The 16,945-nt window shown below is 41.4% G+C and overlaps 2 protein-coding genes across 2 annotated transcripts; both read right to left on the bottom strand.

The window, feature by feature from the left end:
- Positions 1-6,846: 6,846 nt before the first annotated feature.
- On the bottom strand, positions 6,847-10,254 carry LOC124320405. Its single transcript, XM_046783286.1, has 8 exons — positions 9,978-10,254; positions 9,680-9,809; positions 9,489-9,574; positions 9,317-9,409; positions 9,173-9,235; positions 9,039-9,104; positions 8,822-8,951; positions 6,847-8,298 (listed from the first exon to the last, which is right to left on the bottom strand). The coding sequence occupies exons 1-8, from the start codon at positions 10,056-10,058 to the stop codon at positions 8,102-8,104; spliced, it is 846 nt and encodes a 281-aa protein (XP_046639242.1). The 5' UTR covers positions 10,059-10,254; the 3' UTR covers positions 6,847-8,101.
- A 1,602-nt stretch (positions 10,255-11,856) lies between these two features.
- On the bottom strand, positions 11,857-15,590 carry LOC124320295 (ATP-binding cassette sub-family G member 1-like). The gene is made up of 11 exons (XM_046783102.1): positions 15,180-15,590; positions 14,907-15,121; positions 14,597-14,720; positions 14,331-14,520; positions 14,101-14,246; positions 13,954-14,023; positions 13,723-13,891; positions 13,301-13,426; positions 13,053-13,219; positions 12,655-12,823; positions 11,857-12,564 (listed from the first exon to the last, which is right to left on the bottom strand). Exons 2-11 carry the CDS (start codon positions 15,025-15,027, stop codon positions 11,960-11,962), a joined length of 1,887 nt encoding a protein of 628 aa, XP_046639058.1. The 5' UTR covers positions 15,028-15,121; positions 15,180-15,590; the 3' UTR covers positions 11,857-11,959.
- Between the last annotated feature and the right edge of the window lie 1,355 nt (positions 15,591-16,945).

The following is a 16,945-nucleotide window of genomic DNA, read 5'->3' as shown; positions in this document are numbered from 1 at the left end:
AATGGATTGGTCTCTGCAGCCAGTGTCTCACGGTCTATCCAGTGAAATCTAATTACCGACAAAGGTTTGGCACACACCGCCAGTCGACAATGGACGAAAGAAGCGATAGATATGTAAGGACTCGTTCTTATTTGATTTTCATGCCCAGTTGACATAGTTTCCTGAATGTGACAACGGACGATAACGAGGCTACACTGCCTCCGCACCGGAAGCGAAAACCCAATTCGCTTAGTCGAAGGTGCCATGACGACGAGGGGATAAAAAGTGGAAAAATTAAGATGGCCAAATTCCGCACTGGTGAGTTGGTTATTTGAGCGGATATCAAAACGAAACAAACAGGAACGTACACGGAATACAGGAGCAGAAATGGGTGTGTTTGTCTCTCACGCTTCTACGAGCCGTAATGCCCTGTAATGATTGGAGAGTCTTTGATGTTTTGTGTACCGCAACGGGGAATCAACAAAGAGCCACACAGTCCATGGCCCTTTTGAAGTTGAATGATTACGTCTTGGTTACTATTTTTAATGGGAAACGAGGTATAATTTCTCGATAGAATCCTTAGTATCTGGCCAATAAAGTTCTCAGAACTTTATTGGCGGGTGGAGCAGTCGAGTCGTTACCATTTTTTCACCTGGCTATTGTTGGATCACGTTTTGTTCTCGACGATATCCAATTGCTCGTTAGGTAGAAAAGTATAGAAGAAAGGATCGTAATTAAGGAAGCCATTTGTTTTTAGTATTTGAAATAATAAAATGTGGGCCACTGTTACACACGCGAATGTGAACGGCGATTTTTGCAAAATCGGCAGATTTCTAAAAAAATTAATTAAAGAAAATTCCCAAGTTAAATTTAGCTATTTTTTTGGTTTCTCTGTTATTTTAATCTTTCATTTTAATGAAAATTGTTTTTTTTCTTTTCATCACGCATCGTTGTGGCCAACCGCCAGCGTCTAAAATTTTGCGAAATTTCGTCTGCGCTCTCGTTCATTTTCTATCCTCGTCACACGTGCAATCAACGAGAAACAATGATGGCCGCCGATAATATCTTTTGTGTTGTGTGTACCTTCTGAGAGAACAATTGGATCGTAGAAAAATAAAAATTATTTTCTAATCGATTAACGTAACAAAGTCGAAAGTGAAGTTGAATCTTGAAAGTTTTCATCTTCCTGGAAAGAAGGATTCACATTAAAATTCCTTTTGTCAACATTTGCCGACTCTTCCTTCCCGCCATCACTGCAACAAACAGCAAAATGTGTATAGATTGACTTGTGTTCATCTGTGTACATTTTGCAGCCTGACTATTGACGTGAACCTAAATGTCTTGTCAAATTGCTACAGGTTTTGGCTGCGTTGTTCGACCCTGCTGGCGTTTGTCAATAAATGGCGTTGGAACTTCGAGAACATCTGGATCGCCCACGAGGTAAGCCGTCAATCATTTACTTATTCGGCCCATTTTTAGTTGGAAATTTTGTCAGCATAGTTGAAAGTTTAGAAAAGTTTACCCACTATGATTACGGTAGTCACGTGGTCACCACTGATAGGCATATTGAATTTCCTCTTGGCCAAAAGTGTCGTCAATTTTTGGCAGAGTTTCATCTTTTGAAGAACATCAAATGCGTTTTATCGGTTTTTCTCTGGAATCTTTTCATATGGAATTTGCTAGGGTATTGTTCCTAATTCGGGACACTTTTTGGCTATTGCCGTTTCGCATGCTTTAGTATAGGCCGAACACCTTCCTAAGTCGGGACACCGATAAAAAGTATGGGACAAAGAAACCAAATGCGGGACAGTCGCCAGCGCCATCTACCGTTGGTTGTGTAGCAACAACCACTTTTTGACAGTAAATGAAAACAGAAATCAAAACACGCGATTGGTCTTACGGATAGCATGTTGACCTATCAATCTCACGTACAACAGGTTAGGGTTCGACTCCCTTCACATCTAAAAGTGTCTTTATATGAATAAACGTTAATCAACATATTTGACTGTCAGCATCCCTCTTATTCCGAATTGCACGACTATTGTCAACGGTATTACACAAGAGATCATTTTCGACAGTGTTTCATGGCACGTTGGATTGAGTGACGGATAACGAAACCGTTACCGTTTTTTGTTCATGTTTCAAATCCCAGGAAAGGCATTTTTTAAAATATTTCGAATATCGCCTCAGGGCTGTCCCGAATTTATAGCACAGTAAGGATACCCGTAAAATTAATTCTGCGTGTTCTATCCTACGATTTGCATCATACATTGAAGAGATCGCCCTATTTTTGTATGTTCCCATGACTCAGTGGATAAGTGGCTGCCTGAGAATTGGATTATCTTTCTTGGTCGTTGGTTCGAATCTCGGGTAAGGCATTTTTTAAAATATTTCGAATATCGCCTCAGGGCTGTCCCGAATTTATAGCACAGTAAGGATACCCGTAAAATAAATTTGACGGTCATTTCCCTTTGGTTTTCATCACCTGTTGAAGAGTTCATCACATATTGTCGTATTCCGATGGCACAGTGGGTTCAGTCGTTGGCTGGGAACCACGTTATACTTTTGATTATTGGTTCAAATCCCAGGAAAGGTATTTTTAAAATTATTTCGAAAAACGCCTTAGGGCTGTCCCGAATTTATAGCACAGTAAGGATACCCGTAAAATAAATTTGACGGTCATTTCCCTTTGGTTTTCATCATCTGTTGAAGAGTTCATCACAAATTGTCGTATTCCGATGGCACAGTGGGTTCAGTCGTTGGCTGGGAACCACGTTATACTTTTGATTATTGGTTCAAATCCCAGGAAAGGTATTTTTAAAATTATTTCGAAAAACGCCTTAGGGCTGTCCCGAATTTATAGCACAGTAAGGATACCCGTAAAATTAATTCGACGGCCACTTCTCATTGGTTTTTATCTTACATAAAAGAGTTCGAACAATATCGATATGTTGTATTGACACAGTGGTTTAGTGCCTGTCTCTTACGAAATTTTTGGTTTGGTTCTGTGTTCGAATCTTACTTTGGTTATTTTTAAAAAATATTTCAATCTGAAGTCTATCGAAATTATCTTCTGAATTTGAACACGGGGCTGAAAACGACATTCAATGAAAATGTCATCTATGTCAGCAATTAACCCGTTGAGCCATGAGAACAACGAAAGTCTTCTACATCGGGGAGATTATGTTGCCTGTCGAATTATTTTTACATACGGGTACACTACTGGCTATGGCTATGGCTTTTAGCTAACCCCTGTGTTATAAATTCGGGACACCCCTTGGGCGATATCCGAAATAATTCAAAAAATGCTGGTAACAGGATTCGAACCCATAATCGATTACTAAAGCTTGCGTTAGAACCAGCCACTAAACCATTGTGCCAATACAACTTATCGATATTGTTCGAACTCTTTTATGTAATATAAAAACCAATGAGAAGTGGCCGTCGAATTAATTTTACGGGTATCCTTACTGTGCTATAAATTCGGGACAGCCCTGAGGCGATTTCCGAAATAATATCAAAAATGCCTTGGATTTGAACCCACGACTGAGAGTTTATAAATGCGATTCTTAGTAGAGTCACTCAACCCACTGTGCCACAAGAATTTTTTGGAAAGTGTCTTAACAAAATTATATAGAATTAACAATTAGGGGCAAGACTCTTATACAAAATCATAAAAGACGTAATGAAAAAAACTTTCATCATCAATATTCGACCTCACAATAAGTGTCGTCCAGGACGGAACTTAGAAGTTAGATAGTAAAACCCTGATTTTGACAGTTCAACTAGTGCCATCTTGCGTACATTATACTGTCCCGATTTTGTGTACTTGGGTGTCCCGATTTTGTGTTATGGGATTTATCGCCAGCAAGCTTCAAGTTCGATTTGATGGAAATTTCTTTATTTTTCTTGCATTTCTATGCATTGAATCTAAAGATTCTGTCGAGCTCTTTATTTTAAGACTAAATTCAGCTCAAAATAACCCCTAAATATCTTAATATTGCAAGATTGCAAACGTCCCAAATCTAGCTTTTTTCTAAGTCCTTTTTCCCAATATATTTTTTGTCATATCTTTAAAATTTGTACAGCTACATTGACATAGTTGTATATAAACGTAGATCCGTTCATTTTCTTTAATTTCAGCAACTTTTCTTATCGAAACTCGGGTTAGTTTTTGTTTTAAACTGAAAAATGTTATTTCGTCCCAAATAAGAAATTTTCGGGCCTGTCCCGAATTAGGTACTTTACCCTACTTTTGTTTTTCTTTCTCTCATTTGATTATTCCTGGCCCTTTTGATACCAACCTTATATGGTTTCCAGATTTCTCGCACCTTCGGCCGTCCAAGTCTAATAGTTTTCCAATTGTTTTTCAAATTAAAAAGGCCATGAGTGGCGCTGGCATCGTTGTGTCACTTTCTTCCCGTTTCCTTATATTATCCGAGTTTATTTAGACAACGGACAGTCTGAACGAAACGTAAGAACAAAACTTGCGTGGTCTATTAGAGGATAGCTCAATGTCGCAGCGTGCCGTTCGTTTCACACGCTACCTGAGTACTCATTTTTTTCTCTCGAACTATATTGCGTCACTAATAAATAATTAAATTTCGTAATTAATGGAAGGAGAAAGAAGAAGAAATTGTTGAGTTTTTAAATATCTAACTAAGACGATTTGAATGGGGGGGATTTAAAAAAAAAATTGGCATCGAGTCCAATGTATTTCCCCATGGAAGGAAGAATGTCGTTTGATAGGAAAATACCCTGTGGGGTAAGATCAATAACGTGTCATTCCGTCCATATATAAAGGGAGAAAGAGAACCTGAAATCAGATTGATTATAGGCGTCGTAGTAGATATCAATATATACTACTACTACACAAACACAGACCTCTTTTATGTCCACCGGTGGCACACAGAATTGGAACCATGCCCGCCTTATACCAAACTATCATAGAGTCCAAAGAGAAATTTCTGAAGAATGATATATACATTATAGAGAGAGAGAGAGAGTATAGAAAAAAGAATAGGAGCGAAGATTAACCAAACGATCGATTTCTATACATCCCGGCCGAGGGGAAAAAAGAAAAGAAGGAAAAGAAATAAAACTTGGGTGGGTGTGTATGTGCAGGCATGTGGGCCTGCATGTTTCTGGATGAAAAGGTTCGCCCATCCGTCGATTGAACAGAAAATGATCGTCATTTGTGCACAGGAAAGAACCGGCTGGATTCAAAGATTATTAAAAGAACTTTTTCCCCTCCCATATAAATGAGAGAAGAGAGAAAACTAAATATCTTGGCTATAATCCGACCCGATCAATGTGGTGCAATCATACTCTTGTGCGTACACAAGAGGCCTCATCAACTTACATTCAAACAATCATTAGTCATCATTTCGCTAAGGGGCCTGCAAACTTTCCTTGGATACTGTTTCAAGTTTCTTTGCTATTCCGTATCCAAATATCAACCCTTGATATTTTATTCGATCAATTCAAAGAATTCTACAAGAAGCTTTTCGCTGTTTCAGCGAAATAAAACCCAAGTTTGCGCTCTATTATTTACCGTCTAGACAAGAACTACGTCTACATTTTTTATGGCAGATCCGATTTGTCAAAGTGCAATTCGAACCGCGACGACACAAAGGCGAGAAAGTGTTAAATTTAGAAAGACAATTAAAACAGCAAATCCCTAGCTCAGGCCGCCGCCGCCGCCCCCGCAAATGTTATTGAAAAGTTTGTTTGAAAGAAGGAAGCCACTACTAATTGATCGTCACCCTGGGAAGCGTTTTGTGTCGATCCTATTGTTATACACACAACGAGGTAGCCGAGAGAATTTTTCGCCTTTTCTTTCTCATTTTCACATTTCCCAGACGACAGCGATTGATGAAAGTGTTCCATTACTTGCCGAAATCTTTTTTTTTTTTTACATCTTCACATTGTGTGTACTATTTATACACACACACGTCTATAAGGATCGATTGTGACGTCAGACACGTCGGCTCCTGTAAATGGCATCCGCAGACGGAAGGAGAGATTTCTTTTCTTTCTTTCTTTTTTTAAAAACCAAACAACCGATCGTTTGGGCTGAAACATCTTCAGGTTTTGTTAGTCAATCCCAACGATCCCGCTTTTTTTAATTTAGAACTGTGCAAGTGTAGTACTAGGCGATGTGGCAGATGACGTCATTCGTTTTTGTCTTCTAACCTAGTTCTTGAGTTTGGTTCATTTCAAAAGACTATGAGATCGTGATCGAATTGCTAGAACTTGGCATTGAATCGATCAAAAGCGGATAGGATGGATTTGGTCGAAAATAATGGCGGGAGAGAAAGAAAATGGGAGCGGCCTATTCACGCTGCTGATGTAGTCACGTAAGTTCCATCTTCCAACTCAATCTTGGAGTGCAGCAGCACACGCTGTGATGGCCTGACAGGAGTAAATCAATTTTAGTTCCGCTTGTAGAGATCGTTCAACAGCCTCTCAAACTGCCGAACAAGAAAAAGATGATGAAAGCAAAATAGAAAAGAGCCAGTGACGAACGGCTTATTCGGCGACCCAACAGCAACTCTTTACATAAACATATATATCTCTTTCCACCCTCCCGCAGACTACTCACGAACGTCAGCCACTTCGTTACATGAATGTCATTTTCTATCCCTATAGTTTGGTTGTTTTTTTTAAAGAAAGAAAAGCCAGCCTCCAAAACTTCAACAAGGGAAAATAAAAAATTGGTTTATCTAAAAGAAAAACAAATAATCGATAAATGTAATTATTGATATTTGTAATATGTAGTATACATAATGTATTTTTCTTTTTACGCGTTTTCATCTCGACACAAAAGTATACAATCGATCGAATTGTTTTTTTTTTTCTTTTTCATGTTGTTGCAACCAAAAAGTGCCTCCGCCTGTGCAACGGTAAATTAGATTATTCCATATAAAACACACAAAAAAGAACATGGCGGCAGCCGGGATCAAAATAATGTGTGGATTTGAAAAAAAGGAAAAAAGGGTTTTCCCTCTGTTTTGATTCTTTTACATGAGAGAGAGTAGCACATTATTCTTTCATGAAGATGAAACACATTTGTTTTTATATATCATGCGCAGATGGGGAAGGGTTGTATTAAATTTCATTTCCAAAAAAGGGGAGCGAAAAAAACAGGATAGATTTAATCACAGCGGTGAATTTCTTTTTCTTTCTCGTGGAAATATCATCATCTATATGTTTTTAAAAAGGATAGAGAAACGCTTTTTTCTACCGATGGATCGAGCTCTCCTCCTCCGTAGTATTGGATACATCTCCAAATGGAGTGGTAAGTTTGTCTGTTGTTGTTACTGCTGCTCTTTGCGGTTTGAATTATTCAGGTCTAGGTCGTGAGCGCTCGGCTTTCGGTTGATGTTGTTTCGACATTATTCCGCACAGACGAACTCCTCAAGCTTTCACGTGAGTTGTTTTCCAGAGTATCAGCGAAAAAGGATAGGGCTTATTCCACAGCGTTAAACTTGGTTTTCCTTTTCACGCATATGAACGCTTAGCAAATGAAACAAGAAAAGAATCTGGTGGGATGGAAGATAATTGGTCGTGACAAGGAAACCTGGTCTCCACACCGTTCACACTCATACGAGCTAATAACAAGGCACCCAAAGTTTGTGTGACGTCGAACGAATCTTTTCTTGAACAAACTTGCACTACAATAAATTATGAAGCATTCACTTTTGTTGTTTTTTTAACATCATCACGCTCTAATAGAGACCGAAAGCAACGCGGGAGAGAGAAAACTACATATCTTGTAGGGTGGAGGCTCATTTTGGGTTGGCCCTCCTGTGTGTCACAACCTTCATATTTATAAGGAAGATGTCGAGATCCCGTGCAAGATGAAAGGCCTTATTATCCTTTCACGAACACACACCCAGCGCAGTACGCTCTCGCACAAAGTTTTCTCCATGAGACTGCAGAGTCTATAACTTTCTTTGATATAGAAACACAAACACACACACATCGGGCTAGTTAAAAAGTTTGTCACTCTCCCCCCCGAAAGGCGCCGATGTTATAGCAGGGTCAGATGCGGGGGAAAATTGAAGAATAGATGGGGAAAAAAGCCACAAGATCAAGTTGGGATTGGCCACTTCATGGACTAGGAACTGCTGACTGTCGGTCGACATTTGAAAGTCACGCGTCGCTGCTGTGAATTGTCTGGCTGCTGTTGTTGATTGGCGTCATCTGTGTCGAGCCAAATGTCTGGCCGCGCCTGCGGTGGCATACGTTGTTGTTGTTGTTGTGGGTTATCCGGATGTTGACAGCCGATCCACAGATTCTCGGCGCAAACGGCGTCTATTTCGTACACACACGCATACATATGAAAATCCAATTTAGCTCAATGTCTTTCTAAGGAAGACAGTTGCTGTGCTGTTTGTTGACACATGATCAAAGAACACAACTAGACAACATGTCGGTTGTCTTTTACCCCATTTCCTTCACTCTCTTTCTCCCCCCCCCCCCTTCAACCTATGTATCTCTATGAAATCTTTACGTCAAAGGATCGATCGATATGTACGCTCGCGTTTTCCATCTCTTTTGCCCATTACTGATGGTCTCTGAAGAATTTTGTTTCCCCTTCTTCTTTTTGTCTTTACACATTAAATCAAGCGGATACTGGGAACAACATGGAGAAGGGGGGGGGGGGGGAAACAACATATCGGAACGGTTGCTAGGGGTCATCGCGCGCTCCAGATTCAATTTAATTAACGCGCTACTTTCGTCGGATTCCCATCCGTCGATGCCAAGGCAATACCTTTGATTACTTGTCGTGTTTTTATTGCCATCCTTTTTTTTATTAGAAATGTGAGTGCCTTACCTAATTGAGGACGGCATTGGCGTAGATCGGCTCCCGCGACAACTTCACTCAGTTTAATCTCTTCCATCGGCGGTTGATTATTCGAATGATTGGTTTCGAAATCGCCCGTCACCGCCAAGCCCTCGATTTGCTGAATCGAATGAATGATATTAGTTAGATGATGATGATGACTTTATAGCTCGGAATTATTATGCTAATTTTTGATGCGACAACCAACCCCTTCTAAGGATGGATTCCGGTTCAATTCCTGAAACTGGGAAATTACGCACAGGATACAGTAGACCTGCAATAAATTATTGGATACAAGTCGACTTGATGTGAAAGGCAATAAAAAAACAAAAGAGGACTTACATTAACGATGACTAACACAAAATCACTGGTGAATATCATGGCGGAAATGGGATTGAGAGATTCCTGCATGTTATCATCATGTTTTCAATCGCGTGTTATCAAATTTGTTTTTCAAAAGAAAATTCAATTGCAATTTCTGTATACCATGTGAATGAGCAGGTAAATAGCGTATATCAGGTCGACAGCTGTCGTACACGACACGATCACGACCCACGGCAGAAGGAACGGACTACGGTTCTGTGTGTGCAAATAGAGAATTTAGATTGAATAGAGATATCCGCCGGCTCCCATTTCTTCTCACATGCCAAATGTTTACCTTGGCCAGCCCGTAAAAAAGGAAGAAAGTCGAAACCAATCCCAAGGCAGACAATGTCACGACGCAAATATTCAGGATTTTCAGCGCTTTTCATGTTTGTTTGAATTGGCGAAAAAATGGAAATAAAATAAAACAGTTTTGAACGTCTTTTAGATATCCCAAGGCTTAGATGTCATCAGCAATCGATATACTTTCAAGGTCCTCCACTGGATCTGTTGTGGGCGAAGTGCTTGACGGAAGTTCTCCGTATCCGGCCGATTCCGGATCTCCTTCGGCCACTCCAAAGATTGTGACCATCGTGATCGTTACCGTGAAATAGATCTAACATCCCATAGGATCATTAGCGACAGCATGGAAAATATTTTGGCGACCGAATGTAATTTGAAACTCTACAGCACCATCCCCCCCCCCCCCCCCAACATATTTGATACTAGACACCGCACCAATATCTTTGAACGTGATTAATCAACATAGTTTCGACTGACTCACCATTGTGTACAAAGCGCTGGCGTAGCATCCGCTGCGGAGCGTACTCCAACAGCAACAAAACTGGATGAGGGCCATCGCCATAAGGTGCGCCCAAAAAATAAAAAAATTCCTTTAGTGCCAGTTGAAACACAGCCGGAGCATGGCACACACACACACACACAAGCAACACACGACGCGGGTAAATAAAGTCTGTGGGGAGGGGTTAGGCAACTGTCGAGGAGGAGAGAACGAGATGAGAGCAATCCGCTGGATGTCGACGTACTGATCAACCCCGTCGTCATTGCATCCTTCTAAATATATGGACCGCGGTAGAGTATAGAGTAAAGTTGGCGGTTTAGGTTATGCGCATGCCCGCCGGCCGGAAAATGAAAATCGCTGGGTGTTCCAAAATTTCATATTTATTTATTTTATTCTTTTATAATTCTTCCCGCATTTCCGTTCGGGAGAGGCAGCGGGCAAGTGAAATGATGTAACAACATTGCAACCCATCCGCTTTTATATATATTTTAGAGGGCGGAAGGGAGACATGAAATAGATTGGAAATGCTGCTGCTGTTGGAGGGGAAACAGCTTCTCGCCTAAAAAACAGTGGGACGCGAAATAACAGATGAAAGACATTGCGGATGCACGCCGCTGCATCTCCACTCCCGCTTTCTTATAATTCCGCGCACGCTGAAACTGTAATGAATCTTCCGGTTCTCTCGGCTGCTATAGGACAAACACAAAAAAAAAGATGCGCGCGACAACGTTGTCGCACTGGCGACACTCTGACACGTAATGGCTGATTGATGATTCTATTATCGCGCGTCAGCTTCGAAATGGGTGTGGTGTGCGCGCCCAGCTTTTGTGTGTCTATGCGGAATAGACAAGCCCCCACGAAAGGCAATTAATTAGTTAGCCAATGGCTATAGCGGAAGTACGAAAAAACGGAAGTTCAAAGTGCGTTTCCTTATGAGCTGCGTCCCAGTTTCCCGACATTAAGTCTTGGGACAAATTTTTGTACCGGGATAAACTCGAAACGTTTTTATCGGCGCACACAAGTTGCGTTGTGTTTCTAAACTTGTTCAATCCTAAATCGAAAATAATATTGCTCGCTTTTAGTTTTTTTTTTTAGCCCAGCACTCTGCTCTTTTCTCACGAAACTTGTATTGACGTGAGTGCTGCTGCGTTGGGGAGAAGAAGTAGGAATTCTTACCGAACGACTCCAAACAAGGTTATATGTAACGGGAAAAATCCAAATAGGATTTCTCGCAACTCTTTTCTCAACAAAAAAAGATTGTTGATTTCTTTTGTGACAAAGAAGTTGAAGTCTGAGAGGAAGACTCTTCTGCCATCGATTTCTCTCTGGCTGTCGAAGTGCAAGATGCTTCCGTGCCCAGTGAGGTATATATATGCAAGCGGAAACGGAAATCATCCAGAAAGCATCCCTTTTTATTTCTTTTATTACCGTCGATCTCCATGGCAGCAAAACGGTTCTAGCATTTGTGTTTTATAAGAGTAATTCGTATATAGAGAAATGAAAAAAAGATGGGCGCCAGCATCCGTCACCATCTCTCTCTCCCCCTGTCAGTGTAATCATTTGATTCTGTTAAGGAATATGATGAAGTACAGGGGATTTTGTGCGGACGCAATCGTTTCTCTCTGTGTGTCTCGCAGATTTTCATCAAAGACGTTATTGATCAGTCAACGCTGACGCTCGTTCTTTTCAGCTAGTGGGGGTATTGATTGCGTTATACTAGACTACTGAGCTGTATACTCGGACTTGCGTCACTTCTCCCATTGGGCCATCAGAAAGCCTCGAACGAGAGACTATATTGCATTTGACAGAAAAGAAGTTTGATATGTACACATACTTGTCCATAGAATTCTTCTTATTTATAATTTTGTATCGTTTTATTCATTTTTTGGGAGGGGCTCCAGTGTTGCGTCAATAATATCAAAAAATTCTGCTACGGATTATTCCTTAAAATAGAACAGAGCAGCTCAGTTACGGACATGGCGAAGTTTAAAGCGCAAGACAACGTAGCCGGCCACTCGTATCAAAATGAAAAAGATGAGCAGACCGACGACGGACATGTAGTAGGAACTTTGACCGAGGTCAAACTGTTCCAGAAACTTTTGAGCGTAGCGAAAATGGCAGTAGGCTTGAGAGCAGGTCAGCGGCGGGCGATCGAACCCGTACGTGGCCACCATGGAGCCCTGGAAGGCGTAGCGGAAGAAACTGACGTCGGCGATCCACGACATGTACGGCGGAATGGAGTTGAGGTTGACGAAGAAGCCGGAGAAGAGCAGGAACGGAATGGCGCAGGCAGGTGCCACGAAAACGGCCACTTGGATGCTGAAAGCCGCCCCGACTAATAATCCGATTCCTTGCGCTACGAGCGACATGCAAATGGTGATGGCCAGCAACATACCGAAACGTTCAATACTCATCGGCTGGTTGGTCATCAAGTAGACGGTCACCAAGTATAAAGTAGGAAAGACGATCTGGAACGGAATGTCGGCCAACGTTTTGGCCAGGTAATAGGCTTTGAGGCTGTACCAGTGATTCAAATGTTCCCGCACCAGCACCTTTCTCTCGAGCGGAACTATTTCAAAGAGATGGGCGCCGGATATATCGAGAAATGTAAATACGAATCGATTTGGGGTATGTGTGTGGTGTTTGTGTAAATACTCACACGTCACAATAGTCGGCATCATGGCGGCAAAAAGGATGAACAGCTGGTTGAAGAAGAGTAATCCGGCGTTGTTGTAAATGACGGCTGCGTCGTCGCCCACCCGCCAGTACAGCATGCCCATTAGAATACTCACGACGATGTGGGCGGCGAAACGGAGCATCGTCAACATCTGGGCCGAAAAATAACATTACACAATTATGCTCTACGTACACAGTTCCTTCCTGGGGAATATGTAGGTCACACAGTCAAATAATATCAAAGCTTTTAACATTTTTTTTTTCGAGATTCGACTTGAATATTTCAAAGCGACGCCGATAAAATAAGGATATCATGGAGTCGTGATGACAATCGTGGGATAAGGTTAACTTGAATGAATAATAAAAAATGGGCGTGAGTACTTTTTCTCGCCAAATGGTTCTCCAAGTTCTTCCTAGAAGAACGGCCACTTGTGTGTGAAATGGAGCTGCATAAATCAGCCGTTCGTTTTGAGTTTTATTTTTCTTTTTCATTTTCTTATTTCCGTCCAGCATGTTTACGTCTTCGTCCTCATCGTAAAATCCGGTATCTGTCATTTGGGCGTTTTTTTTAGACGATAAATATATAGTCTAGGACGATGAGAAATAGTCATTTTGTTCTATTCTATTACCGTGGCTTAGCGAGGGCGACGCCAGCGTCGGCGTCGGCGATTCCTGATAAATGAGTCGTCCGTTCTCTATGCCAGTTACCAGTCGGGATAAAACGTCTCCGTATTCTCCGCTGGCTATGTCCATTGCTGGTAGGGGCAAAGGAGACATTGATGAGTGTTAGCTCTTTGTGTATAGACTGAAAGCGAGGTCATCGTCGACTATATGTAGTTACGACACAATCAAGAAACCGGAAAAACGATGGCGGATATCGACAAAATCCACCTCCGCATTTCCCTTTTTCTTTTTTGAACTATAAGTCAACGTCTAATAACTTTTTTTGCGAGGTGGTGGGGGGGATTAGTAATTGGCGAATTGCGTCACGTGCACGTGGTTAATCTACCGACACGTTGAACTAGTCTACAAGGACATTGTGTGTTTTTACCAAAGTCAGCGGGGTTGTGGTAGCTGGGACAGTTCAAATTCATCGTGTGCAGATAGGGTACGAGAGATTGGACAGGTCCTTGGTACATGCACGATCCCCCTGCGACGATGTAGAGGTGATCAAAGTGTTCCAGTAATCTCGAACTGGGCTGATGGATCGTGGTAACCACCTTAAGTGAAGTGAAATTTAATTTGTTTTTCCAAAAAAAGATTATTTGAATTCATTTCTTACAGTCCTTCCACTCCTGGCAAGGTCACGCAATAATGAGACGCATTGGAAACTCGATGAACTATCCAATCCACTAAGAAAAGAAAAACAAAGTTGAAACCAGACTCGAAAACCTGAACCACGAAATTAATTATTCAACCAGTTTTTTACCTGGTGGGTTCGTCCAGAAACAAAATAGTTGGATTGTTTACCAATTCCAGTGCGATAGAAAGTCGCTTGCATTCCCCACCAGATAAACAAGAGATTCGTGTCTGCCCAGTTTCGTTCAGCCCAAGTGTTGTCATTACATTTTCTATCTGCAGGCAATCAAATGTTCATTTTGACTATAGTTTCGTTCAAATATCTGACAAATCTAAAAATAGCGTATGCAAATTACTCACGATAGATTCCTTTTTTTTATTGGAGACGCCGTTGCCTAATTTTAGATGGGCAGCAGCCAACATGTATTCGTCGACGGTTAAGTTGGACAGCAGATGGTCTTTTTGTGTGATGTACGCCGACCTTTTGCGGAAAATTTTCAGGTCCCGTTCGGCTCCGTTCACTTGGACCCGACCTTCCACTCCACTCGTCCTTTTAGTAAACAAAGAAACCAATTCTATTCATTGATGGCGTAGTCTTATATAATCAATTTGAGAATTGAGCTTACTTTAAGCCGGCTAGAATATTCATTAGAGAAGTTTTCCCGGCTCCGGACGGCCCTAGAATGGCCGTCAGCTGGCCGGACTTGAAGGCACCGCTCATTTTGTGTAAAATCCTCTTAGCCTTTTCCCCTAAACAAACAGGAGAAACGCATTTTTACGTAAACATGCGAGTCTGCACACAGTCAAATATATCGCCCTGGCTGATGCGCAACTGATTAAGGAACGCGGGGAGATAAATATCGGTGAAAACGCCAAGAGGGGAGAAAGTTTTCATAATGCCCAGGTTACAATCGTGTATATATACAGTCGTCTTACCTTTGCCCGTGGTGAAACAGAGATCGCGGAAGCCAAGATCCAATGTCGTCGTAACTTTGTTGTATTTCTGCGTTTTCGTTCCATCGGAACTCGACGCGCTCGATCTTGATTCAGCTTCCATCCTGCTCTGCCTTTTTCCGACCAACTGTCGATGTAATTGTAGCCGAATATCGAACTAAAACGATCCTTTAGGTGGTCAAAATCAACCGCATTACCTATTACAGAATAAAAGCAGGTCAAAACTGATAGTTACCTAACCGTATAGTTGATTACCTTGACATGAAATGTATACAATCACATTGGAAATCACGATTAAAAGTCGTCTACAAAACGGGTATAATACAGACAGGAGAAAGCTTCGAGAGGAGGGTCAGCTACACTCTGCTACAGTCTTTCTGAAGCTGCTGGGGTTGATTATGCAGCACAGTTCGAGCAGGAAACACGAAAAGAAAAATGCCCGAGGGAGGTGAGAACAAATACTTCTTCTTTCTTCAACGGTTGGCCAAGAAATGTTTTTTTAACTTTGCTTTCTCTCCGAGAGATAACAAGAGCTTGGTGCGTTCCGTCAGGTGGCTGTCATTTATCTTGATGAAGATTCCGATTTGTCCTTGATGGGAAGTTTGAATCGGGATTCATTCGAAACCAAGGCCAACTTGTAATCCTCTTTATCGTTAAAGCGCAATTGTGTGTCTATATACTCTCAAGCAGGTTTTTAATTTTGCCTGCTGTGAATATTGAATGTATGCAAATTTCGTAGCACATATTTGAACTTTTTGTTTACCCTTGAGTTCATTTGAAACGCGTAGAAGAAATTTTTCTCAAAAAGGATATGCATGGACTGTGACCCGATTGAACTGATACAAAGGATTTTGTTATCCGCTTTCCGATCTTTTAATTCTGACATGCTTCGCAATTCGCACAGATGATTAAAAAGCCTTATCTTCATCCAGTCTTAACAAAACCGCTACTTAATAATTCTCAGTAGCTCATTATTGTAAATTGCTGTGACAAAATGTCAAGACTGTCGGGTGGTGATTACCTTAATTATAACTAGCTACAAAACAGTTCGCTTAAAGGCATCCGGACACCGTCTGGTCATTTGGTACGATTGACGATCCCTTATAGTTAACGCCAATGTTGGTTTTTGGTCTGGTTGCCATCGCTACAGACCAGCGTCACCACATTTGTCCCAGACGGAAAAAAAAATCCAAATGAATAAAGGTCAATGTGCATTAGAGAGGTATGCACAGCAGTAACAAGTTGATCCCATTTCATTCCTTATCTTCTCATCACTCGACTGATATCGACTTTTCAATAATATACTGCAGCCATAACTTTAAATGTATACCGTACGAGATCGGTGCTCAGATCCCTTAGGGAGCGTTCCTTAACCGAAAGTGCCAAGACCGTAATGCAATTTTCTAATACTGGCTGCTATGGAAGCTGCAAGAGTCATTTCAAAATCTAGCTGCGCTCACAAGGGATGTAGAGTGTCAATAAAACCCTGGCGTTCGACTCTTATATTTGCAGTACGGGCTGCTTTAGATTGGGTAATTGAGATCTTGGAAGGCTACTATACCCGATCAAAAGGCTTTTAGCAGTAACCTATATCTAGTTAATTGACGGTCATTCACTCGGTTCAATTACGCGCACTTCCTCTTCAAATGGTCATGAACATTCTGAATAAATTTGCATCTTAACTACATTACGGTTAGAATTGCAAAGCGGGGCGGATTATTCGCTTCGATAGTCTAGTCGGCAGTGTCACTGGCGCTAGACAGCCATTTCCAAAGACTATGCGTAGTTGAATAATGAGGTTTTTGACTTTTTGTCGGTTGACCTGAAGCTTGTAAAATAATTGTTTGAAGAGAATTTGGTGATGTCATAGGAACGCCGGTCGATCGATTTGAGACGGCGAGCAATAAACAGGAGTATCAGTTTATTATAACAATCTATACTTGGTAACATTCAGTCTTCTATAGCTAAAATGGGGGACCTCCAATAGGTCGAAGGTTGACCGTAAAACCCGGCCATTTCGT

Source organism: Daphnia pulicaria, chromosome 1, assembly GCF_021234035.1.
Source record: "Daphnia pulicaria isolate SC F1-1A chromosome 1, SC_F0-13Bv2, whole genome shotgun sequence".
Taxonomy (NCBI): Eukaryota; Metazoa; Arthropoda; class Branchiopoda; order Diplostraca; family Daphniidae; genus Daphnia; species Daphnia pulicaria.
This window is presented reverse-complemented; position numbering and strand designations above follow the sequence as displayed.